At 30.4% G+C, this 10,308-nt stretch overlaps 2 protein-coding genes across 3 annotated transcripts; both read left to right on the top strand.

The window, feature by feature from the left end:
* The first annotated feature begins 330 nt into the window (after positions 1-330).
* Positions 331-3,934, top strand: LOC111696872 (phospholipase B1, membrane-associated). Its single transcript, XM_023466626.1, has 7 exons — positions 331-363; positions 1,027-1,106; positions 1,285-1,328; positions 1,487-1,566; positions 1,800-1,902; positions 2,451-2,579; positions 3,748-3,934. The coding sequence occupies exons 1-7, from the start codon at positions 348-350 to the stop codon at positions 3,881-3,883; spliced, it is 588 nt and encodes a 195-aa protein (XP_023322394.1). The 5' UTR covers positions 331-347; the 3' UTR covers positions 3,884-3,934.
* Positions 3,935-4,811: 877 nt separating this feature from the next.
* LOC111696870 (phospholipase B1, membrane-associated) lies at positions 4,812-9,562 on the top strand. 2 transcript variants are annotated; one of them, XM_023466625.1, is made up of 6 exons: positions 4,812-5,074; positions 6,066-6,151; positions 6,266-6,319; positions 6,915-6,975; positions 7,297-7,356; positions 8,774-9,562. In XM_023466625.1, exons 1-6 carry the CDS (start codon positions 4,931-4,933, stop codon positions 8,906-8,908), a joined length of 540 nt encoding a protein of 179 aa, XP_023322393.1. In that variant the 5' UTR covers positions 4,812-4,930; the 3' UTR covers positions 8,909-9,562. The 2 variants fall into 2 exon arrangements, with proteins under 2 accessions (XP_023322393.1, XP_023322392.1); XM_023466624.1 differs by lacking the exon at positions 8,774-9,562 and having other exon boundaries at positions 7,297-7,659.
* The last annotated feature ends 746 nt before the right edge of the window (positions 9,563-10,308 follow it).

The raw sequence follows: 10,308 nt of genomic DNA, 5'->3' as shown, positions 1-10,308 counted from the left end.
TCAAGATTGTCAGAAAACAACAAGTTTCAAGAGAATCAAGATTGTCAGAAAAAAAATTTGCCTGAATTCCGGACAGGCGTCTCTTAAGTCTCTTCCTTTGTGGGTAACCCTGCATATTTTAAGGAGGGAAATTTAAAAAAAATTTTCGGTTGAAATTTGAGTTTAAACAAAAAGAGTTTAGTTTCAAGGAAAATGCGTCAAAAGAAGACCAGAGGCGTCACGAGATAGATTTTGCGAAGTTCATTCATTTTTTTTCGGAAAAATTCTTTACTAAAATATTTGAAACATACGTTAAAATTGTTGATTGGTTTAAAGATTTATTTCAGATTTTAAAGTTAAGCATTGATATGAGAAAACACACAGGTAATTACAGAGGAATCCAGAAAACAGTGGAATCATTGCTGTATTCTTTATTTCTTTATATTATAAAATGTCGTTGAAGATTTTGTTTTGTATAAGTCATATTTCTGAACATTTTGATATCTGTTGTTATTATTTCAAAATTGAAAATAACAAAGACATTTTAAATTAAAAGAAAGAACGAAGATGACAATTTATTCCGTATTGTTCTGGTAACTTCTTCATCCATTTTCTGGTAACTTCTTTATGCAATTTCTGGTAACTTGTTTTAGCAATTTCTGGTAACTTCTTTATGGGTTTTTCTAGTAACTTCTTAATGCAATTTCTGGTAACTTCTTTATGTATTTTTCTAGTAACTTCTATATGCATTTTCTAGTAACTTCTATATGCATTTTCTAGTAACTTCTTTATGCATTTTCTAGTAAATTCTTTATACATTTTTCTAGTAACTTCTATATGCATTTTCTAGTAACTTCTATATGCATTTTCTAGTAACTTCTATATGCATTTTCTAGTAACTTCTTTATGCAATTTCTGGTAACTTCTTTATACATTTTTTGGTAACTTCTTTATGCATTTTTTGGTAACTTCTTTGTGCATTTTTCTGGTAACTTCGTTCTACATTTTAGGCTTACTGCTTCAACGACTTCTTAAATATTTTCTTAGAGATTTTGTTTTGTTTTCTCTTCTCTTGGTTTGGGTTTGTGAACACAGACTATCTTCTACCAGTTAGATTTCCTTGCAAGGTTCTCTTTTTCAATACATTTATAAAAAGTCTAAAACTTTCCAATTACAAATCAAAAACAATATTTTATTTTTATAGTATTGTAAGCAACTGGTTCATTTTTTATTAATTTTCAAATATTAATTGATACATATATATACATATATAAATAAAATGATAAGTTATTAATTAATATTTAGGCGGAAAGATCAAAAGTAAAGCCCAAGAATGTTAATTTAGTAAGGTGAAAGGAAATATGAATAAATGCGCAAAAATATCTTAAATATTATTTTTAAGAATGTTTAAATTCAGAAACTGTTAGTCAATTTTTTAAGCAGGTCAATTTTTTGTATAAATCAATAAATCAATAATCCTAAAGACATGCAATTCGTCGTATTTGAGGCCTAGTGACATAGATATAATTGGAGCTCTCGGGGATTCAGATACAGCTGCCTTTGCTGCCAGGTCTAACAGTCTTCTAGGTTTATAGCATTTACAATCAGGTTCTCACTTTTGTTCCGAAAGCAATCTAAAGAGTAGAGGTCACATTCATGTGTGTTGGTTTTTTTTAAATGGGGGAGAGATGCAGTCCGGATGGCAGGAACAAGCAAATTAAAGATATTATTCCGATAACATAATCTCAAAGACGACATTTGATCGTAACCTCAGAACACTTGGGAAAAACTAGCACTGTAAATGTTATAAAACTGATGAGATTATATGAATGAGTATCCTGGAGTATCCTACGCTACTGGAGTTGATGCAAACTTTGCCGCAAATCCTACTTTTGCCAATATTCTTCGCCAATTTAATCCCAGGTATACTTTATTAGAAGGAGACAATAAAGAAACTGATTACTTCTCACTCTCAATATATAGTATTCTTCTTCTATTGTAAAGTTGAAAGGATTTATAAATTAATGTTTGTGACAAGTAATCAGTTCTTTTATACATTTTTTGAAAATATTTAAGACTAAGAGATCTTAATCATTTTCAAACCAAACTAAAAAATATTAAATCGGCCCAGGGGCTCATGAGATTTGATCCGACACCCAAACAGACAGACAAACAGAGATTACTACTTTATATATATATATATAGATATATGAAATTTGATACAAAGGAAATGAGTCTTTGCCAAAAGCTTAAATTTTCTAATTCATATATCTTATTAACCTGATAGTGTAAACATTTGATATTTCAAATTTAGATAATTTGATAACAGAATTCATTATTTGAAATATCTAAGGTCTGCGACATTATGATCAAAGGTATGATATTAGAAAATCTCTGTTTGTGGGAAAGATTCAATTCCTTTAATAATCTGTGTTATTTTAAAAGTTGACAAATATATTTTTTTTCCTCAGATTGATCGGAGGTAGCGGAGAATCTGATGGGATCCTACCTGGGTTTGATCTAGGATTAAATGTAGCAGTGAGCGGAGCATTCTCCTCCGCTATCCCAGAGCAAGCTAGAGTTCTTGTAGATAAAATTGTGTAAATGTTTGTTCCATTTTTTTTAATTATTTTTGAATTGTGTCATTGTTAATTTAGTCTACTTTCTTAACTCATGGTTTACTGATGCATGCAATAATTTTTTTTTGTATTTAAAGGCTATATAAGGTAGTTGAACTGAGTATGCAGTGTTGTGGAAAACTTCTTTTGGATTCATTTGAGACATATAAAAAAGTTTCATATGTCTAAAATGAATCCGGTCACTCCCTTTAATGCAAAATACTTTTATTTCAATCCGTTGTTTCTTTCAGTGCTTAGGATCTATTCAATTTTGTTGCGGATCCGGATCTGGATCATTTTTTAGTTATTAACTGTGATTTATGTTTTGAGAGCAAAACACATACACGGAACCGGATCCATGAAGCCAAAATGATGCGGATCCAACGGATCCAGATCCGGATCCTTAGCACTGGTTTCTACGAAGATACCTGAGTTTAAACCTTAATCCGAAGGAGTTTAACTTGTGTAGGACTCTTGCTATAGAGAGATTTGACAGGTTTTTACTGAAATTTTGGTTCTCACTGAGAAAATGAAATTTAGTTTACAGAAAATTCGGGTATTAATGAAAATATCAACGATCGATTCATTATTAAATTTTTTTTTTTTTACTTTATTCTTTTTTTTCGAACCCTCCCTTTGAAATTTTTTAACTTTTAGCCTGAATTTCCCAGAAATATCCCTGGTTTAACTGTATATATCCTAGAGATATCCCTGGTAAACCTGTATATTTCCTACTAGAGATATCCCTGGTTTAACCTGTATATCCTAGAGATATCCCTGGTTTAACCTGCATTTATCCTAGAGATATCCCTGGTTTAACCTGTATATTTTCTAGAGATAACCCTGGTTTAACCTGTATATCCTAGAGATATCCCTGGTTTAACCTGTATATCCTAGAGATATCCCTGGTTTAACCTGTATATCCTAGAGATATCCCTAGTTTAACCTGTATATCCTAGAGATATCCCTGGTTTAACCTGTATATCCTAGAGATATCCCTAGTTTAACCTGTATATCCTAGAGATATCCCTGGTAAACCTGTATATATCCTAGAGATATCCCTGGTTTAACCTGTATATCCTAGAGATATCCCTGGTTTAACCTGTATTTATCCTAGAGATATCTCTGATTTAACCTGTATATATCCTAGAGATATCCCTGGTTGGGAGTGGAAGTGGAAGATTGTGACGGTATATATTGGTTCCAATGATATTTGCTCTGGATCCTGTCAGGGAATATTTACAGGAAAACAATTACACATTTTTAGAAAAAATTACATATTTTAAGAAAACAATTGCACATTATTACAAAACAATTACACATTTTAAGAAAACAATTACACATTTTTAGAAAACAATAACACATTTTTAGAAAACAATTACACATTTTTAGAAAACAATTACACATTGTTAGAAAACAATCACACATTTTTAGAAAACAATTACACATTTTAAGAAAACAATTACACATTATTAGAAAACAATTACACATTTTTAGAAAACAATCACACAATTTTAGAAAACAATTGCACATTTTAAGAAAACAATTACACATTTTAGAAAACAACAACACAATTTTTTCATCATTGCATATTTTTCATATTTTTCGAAAACTCGTTTCACAAAAATTCCATTTAAAGAGGCGTATTCATTATTCAGCGATTCCTTTTAACATTTATATGATCAATTTTATCTTTCACTAATATAGTATATAACCCACAAATAAAAACAAACAGTTTTCAAATAACAGATTATATGTAGATATCTGCATTTTTATAAGACAGGGGTTTATAAGGGTATCGTTGTGACTTGTGAGCCGGATATGCCACTCATCGTATATAAACGGAGACTGAAAAGTTACTGGAAATTATTTGAATGCACAGTGCACACATTTTTGAAAAGCCAAATATTGCACAAATTTAAAGGCTCATGAAAAATCAAAATAAGAGTTGTGTTGCATGGAACAAAAATTATAAAGCTCTGAATTGAGTAGCATGAAATCTTCCAAAAAATTGAAGAAAAAAATTTAAATATTTTCTTTTTACACCTTTAATAAGCAGTTTAATATGAATGTGTAGTAACTTGTCTTTGAGGTTAGATAATGTGGCCTCAGCATATTCATACAGGAAAAATAAAACAATTTTGAATTAACTTTACTTATAAAACTATACAGTGTGGGCTATGATGGACTTGAACCCCCCCCCCCCCACCTTTAAAGTGAAAATCATGTTTTTCAGTGGTATTCAGCTGTGAGTTGTGACTGACTGATCCCTTCTGCAAATAAAAAAATGTTTCCATCAATTCAAGTTCTATAGTTATTTTTTCAAATGAAAGATGAAAAGTGCTTTTAAAAATTTTTTTTTCTTATTGATTTTATATTACTTCAGAAGAAATCTAGAGTTAGGACTAGAAATTCTCTCCTTAATGCCGAGAACAATTGTCGTCCTAGTCGGGAATCCAGATTTCTCGAGGCTACAGGTTAAACAAGAAAAAACTAACCTATTTTCACCTAAATGAGATTTTAGTGCAATGTATGTTCAAGTAATTATTGGTATTTTTAAAATACAATGATGACCAGAAAACTCTGAAAAAGGAGACTTTTAGAATCGAGTTTAACTTTTAAAAGTCCAATAAGCATAAGGTAACACAGCAATTGTATTATGTAAACAGACCCATATCACTAAATTAGTGATTTATTAATTATATAAACCTATTTAATTTGTAACAACATCAAATACTCTTCATTATTGGTATAATATCGTTTTCCTATTCCATTGTTTTCTGATTATCCCTCTATAAAAACAGACGATTTACTTGACATGAATTCTAGGACGAATTATCAATAGATTTTATTACTATACAAGAATACCCGCAAACAATGAGATTTCAAAGACGACTATAGGATATTAATTTAGTCTCTTTGCTATATTTTGGTTCAGATGAAACATTAATTTTTTTCTTTGTTGAATTAATCAAGATACTATTGTATATGAATAAAAATCAATAAAGCAATGCACTGAGTTTCTCAAATATTCTACGAGTCGGTTTTTCTTACGATATATTTATATACAAAAGATACAAAAAATACAAACTCTAAATCGAACGATACTTATACAAACTAAATATTATGAATCAAATCAGTTTCATCAAATAGGAGAATTCTTCAAGGGAACCTAACAAATAGGGAGCTGGTCTTCAACTAACTCTCCTCCTTCGATTTTGCTCCATCCTAGGATCGCATTTAACCCTAGCTTTCCTTGAATTGCTGATCGTAAAAGATCAACAAAACTCGCCCACTGTTACAATACCTTTCTAAGACTACATTTAAGGCAAACAGCTGTCTTTAAGAGTATCTTGTCGTCATCATAGGCTAAGTATTTTGATTAATTTATTTGGCTTTGATATTTATAATAACAATTTTCATGATTTGTCGGACTAAAAATTTTATATTTAAATTTTTCTTTTTCAGGTTTTAAAAGATCGAAGTTTACATTGTGCAACATATTTATCAGTTCTTTGCAGTTGTCTATCTAGTAATACAGTCAATAGATTCAAGTAATATTTATTTTATTAATATCCATTTTAGATTTGTATTGAAAATATTATTATTAGCTGGTTGGTATATTCGTTTAATCATGTTTTGAAGAATATTGAAAATATTATTATTAGATGGTTGGTATATTCGTTTAATAATGTTTTGAAGAATATTGCACACAGCCCAAGGTAAACATATTTAAAAACATTTTAATTAAAGTAAATAAATACCTTTACAATTATCTAAATTATCTAAATTATCTCAGATTTATTCTCAACGTTCCATGGTTCCAAAGAAAGGATATATACGTATACATAAATATATATATATAAATATATATATATTAGATTATATTTGTCTGTGCTCAATGGTTCCAAAAAATACATAAACATGGGAATTAAGAGACGACTTCAAAGCCGCGTCTTTGATTTCTGATATTTAAATTTTCGCAAAGAAAGTATAAAAACGAGCTTTTTATAAGTGGTCCACATTTTTGTATCTTAAAAATTGACAGAGATGTTAGATGTTAAGTCAAGTTTGATTTATTAAATAAATTAAAATTTTGTACAAATTTTCCAATTGTCAATTTTAATGATACAAAAATAGTAGACCACATTTTGAAAATGTCAAGACCAGGCGTTTTCGATATTAGATATTCTAGCATGGATTGAAGACGAAATAAAAAGTCGTCTCTGAATTCCCATGTTTATTGTGACACCCTGTATAAGTAGAATATATAAGATTATATTTGTCAATGCTCTATATTATATGCTTATTGTACAGGTTTCAGAGAGCAGATTTTACTGTAGAATATGTTCCTGCCGCTACTAATCTACTAAACAGGGTTGGTTTATTATAGACTATGTTCCTGCCGCTACTAATCTACTAAACAGGGTTGGTTTATTATAACTCAATTTGCATAAACGGGATAGGGGAAGGGGTTATTAATTTATTTATGAAGAATATAAAACTTTTAAAAAGTTTACTTTCCACACACCTTTTTTAAACAAAAGTGACGAGATTAAAACTTGCAATCTGTCCCCCAGATTTTAAAAGTAAAAAACATCATAATTTAGTTGTCCCAAAGAAAAAAAATGTCCCAAAATAAAAAACATTATTGTTTAGGTGTCCGAGGTGTCCCAAAGTAAAAAACATTATTGTTTAGGTGTCCCAGAATATGTTTGCCTTAGACTGTCTGCATTATAATAAAGCAACACAAAACCAAGTAAATGAATTCAAAATTAATAGATGTTCAGGAGACTGTATCATATGTATCCGTTGTATCACCTGTATCATTTGTATCATCTGTATCAGTTGTATCACCTGTATCAACTGTATCAGTTGTATCACCAGTATTAACTATATCTGTTGTATCAACTAGCTCACTGCGATTTGATAGTCTCACGCTCTCAAGCTTAAATTGTTAAGAATTTTGCTTATATCTTCTAAAAAGCAAAAGCTAACAACAAGTGCTTTACAGTGCTAAAATGTACATGTAAAGGGCTACAGAAAAGCATAAGTGAGTTAGAGCGGTAAAATCTACTCTCAGGGTGTTGCGACACTTTAAAGTCAACCCTGTCTTAAAAATTGATGAGACTGTTTATAAGCAGGCTGAATCTATATGAACTGTATCAACTGTATCAGTTGTATAACCTGTATCCACTGTATCAGTTGTATCAGTTGTATCAGTTGTATCAGTTGTATCAGTTGCATCAACTGTATTAACTATATCAGTTGTATCAACTGTATCAACTGTATCACCTGTATCAACTGTATCAGTTGTATAACCTGTATCCACTGTATCAGTTGTATCAGTTGTATCAACCGTATCAACTATATCAGTTTCATAAAATTGTATCAACTGCAACAGCTGTGTCAACAGTATCAGTTGTATTATACAATTGTTTCAACTGCTACAGTTGTATCAGCTGTATCAATTGTATTATGCAACAGTATCTACTGTTTCAGTTGTATCAGCTGTATCAGGAGACTGTAAAATTTGTATCAGCTGCATCAGGGAATTGTATCCACTATATAAGTTGTATCAGCCGTATCAGAAAACTGTATTAGCTGTATCAGTTGTATCAACTGTATCAGTTGTATCAACTGTATCAGTTGTATCAACTGTATCAGTTGTATCAACTGTATCAGTTGTATCAACTGTACTGTATCAGTTGTATCAACTGTATCAGTTGTATCAACTGTATCAGTTGTATCAACTGTATCAGTTGTATCAACTGTATCAGTTGTATCAACTGTACCAGCTGTATCAAGGAAGGCAACTGTATCAGCTGTATCATCTGTATCAGCTGTATCAGGCAACTGTATCAGCTGTATCATTAAATGTACTGAGAACTCGCAACAAACTCTTATTTGCAATTCCCTCTATTTTTGCAACCATGATAATGTATACTTTTGATATTTCAGCCTTAAATTATTCTATTAAAGGTCTACGACATTAAGTTGCACAAAAATAGGGATTAGAAACTTTGTGACGAGCGTTTAGTTCCTTTATGTTGGATTCGATCAGTGAGGAAATTTAATGACAAGTAGAAGTATATTTGAACTAAGTAGACTTAGTTCAAACACTTCTCTCTTTGCACCGGTTCAAGTTCAAGGGTTCATAATATATGATATTTTAGCTGGGAGTAAACCTGTGGAATAATCTAGTAGAAGACCCTGCTTGGAGAACATCAAACTACGGAAACAAAATCAGAATTAAATGTCCAAAACATCGAAACCCATTCATTTCAACGAAAGGGAACTCTAAATTATAAAGTCTCTGTTTTTCATTCAATAAACATATTGTGTTCACCTGTACAAAATCCTTAATACTTTTTTTTTCCTTTTCTAAAATTTATGTATGGCGTATATATATATATCATTGTCAATGACAAACATTACTCATTTTAAAAATGTAACTCAATAATAAGCCGAAAAGGTGTGTTTTCATAAACGCCGAAACGGATTAACCAAGGAGTATGGAAATAAGGGAGAAGAAAAACACCCAGCTTTGTAGCTTTTGTAAAAGAGTTTTAAAAGGTCGTATTCTAGTTTTTAAATGTGGTTTTTAACTATAACCATATTAGATAAAACCAATTTTTTATATTATAAAAAATGCTAATAATTTTGCATTCCAAAAATGTATTTGTTTGCATAATTCAGTCTAATTTTCCCCTATTTAATGTATATGTACAATTTAACCTATTCCATGAATATATGTACGCGCTATTTCTTATTCAAATGAAATACCGTCTGCACAGCATGTATAATCATATGGTAGGGCGGGCCGCGTCGTGTCCATCTCCCTTATATTCCATACTCCTTTGTGCTGAACCAACTCCTGGCAAAACTTCTCGTGTGTGGACTAGAGGCATTAAAATTTAAAAAGTCCAACATGGCAAGGGGGAAAAAGTTCTTCTTAAAGAAATACAAATGAAATAAGTTCCTCTTAAAGAAATACAAATGAAAAAAGTTCCTCTTAAAGAAATACAAATGAAAAAGTTCCTCTTAAAGAAATACAAATGAGAAAAGTTCCTCTTAAAGAAATACAAATGAAAAAAGTTCCTCTTAAAGAAATACAAATGAAAAAAGTTCCTCCTGAAGAAATACATACAAATGTAAAAAGTTCCTCCTAAAGAAATACAAATGTAAAAAGTTCCTCCTGGAGAAATACAAATTCCTGAAGATTCAACAAGAAAAATCAGAAAATCTGCAAGTTTTTATTTTAATGTTAAATGTTAAATGTTGACGAATTTTTGATTATTCAATATTTATATGCATAATTTTACAAGGTTGTTATTATTCACAAAGTAACAGAACTATAATTGAAGAATGCCTATAATTATTGTTTTTATTTATACGAGTTTGTAACGTGAAAATTATCTCTATATTCTAGGTCGAGAGAGGGGGGGTCCTTCATTAATAGTTCATGTTTTTAGCAAGCTTTTCCTTACCTAATTCTCAGCAAAGGTCACTTTTTATTTGAAAATTTGAAAAATTAAGATTGAACTTTGTAACTCTAAGGGTAAATATAGAAATTACACTGGCCGGTCCAAAAAAAAATAGGAACATTTTAAACTTACAAAAAATTTCCTAAAACTGTTTGACATGAATTACAAATGACCCAAAAGCTCTGTCGTCTTCCCAAATCGGTTTCAATACCTAATTTTTATGC

The sequence above is a fragment of the Eurytemora carolleeae genome, unplaced genomic scaffold, assembly GCF_000591075.1.
Source record: "Eurytemora carolleeae unplaced genomic scaffold, Eaff_2.0 scaffold249, whole genome shotgun sequence".
Lineage (NCBI taxonomy): Eukaryota > Metazoa > Arthropoda > Copepoda > Calanoida > Temoridae > Eurytemora > Eurytemora carolleeae.
The sequence above is the reverse complement of the archived record's forward strand: the minus strand, read 5'-3'. Positions and strand labels throughout refer to the sequence as shown.

Bases quoted from the DNA above. Each gene is read 5' to 3' on its own strand.
- LOC111696872 (XM_023466626.1), top strand. The intron at 1,107-1,284 runs GTTCTCTTTTTC...ATTAATATTTAG, and splicing joins CAGTTAGATTTCCTTGCAAG to GCGGAAAGATCAAAAGTAAA. The intron at 2,580-3,747 runs GTAAATGTTTGT...TATATATCCTAG, and splicing joins GTTCTTGTAGATAAAATTGT to AGATATCCCTGGTTGGGAGT.
- LOC111696870 (XM_023466624.1), top strand. From the start codon at position 4,931: ATGAAAAGTGCTTTTAAAAATTTTTTTTTCTTATTGATTTTATATTAC. The intron at 6,152-6,265 runs GTAATATTTATT...TATTATTATTAG, and splicing joins AATACAGTCAATAGATTCAA to ATGGTTGGTATATTCGTTTA. The intron at 6,320-6,914 runs GTAAACATATTT...CTTATTGTACAG, and splicing joins AATATTGCACACAGCCCAAG to GTTTCAGAGAGCAGATTTTA.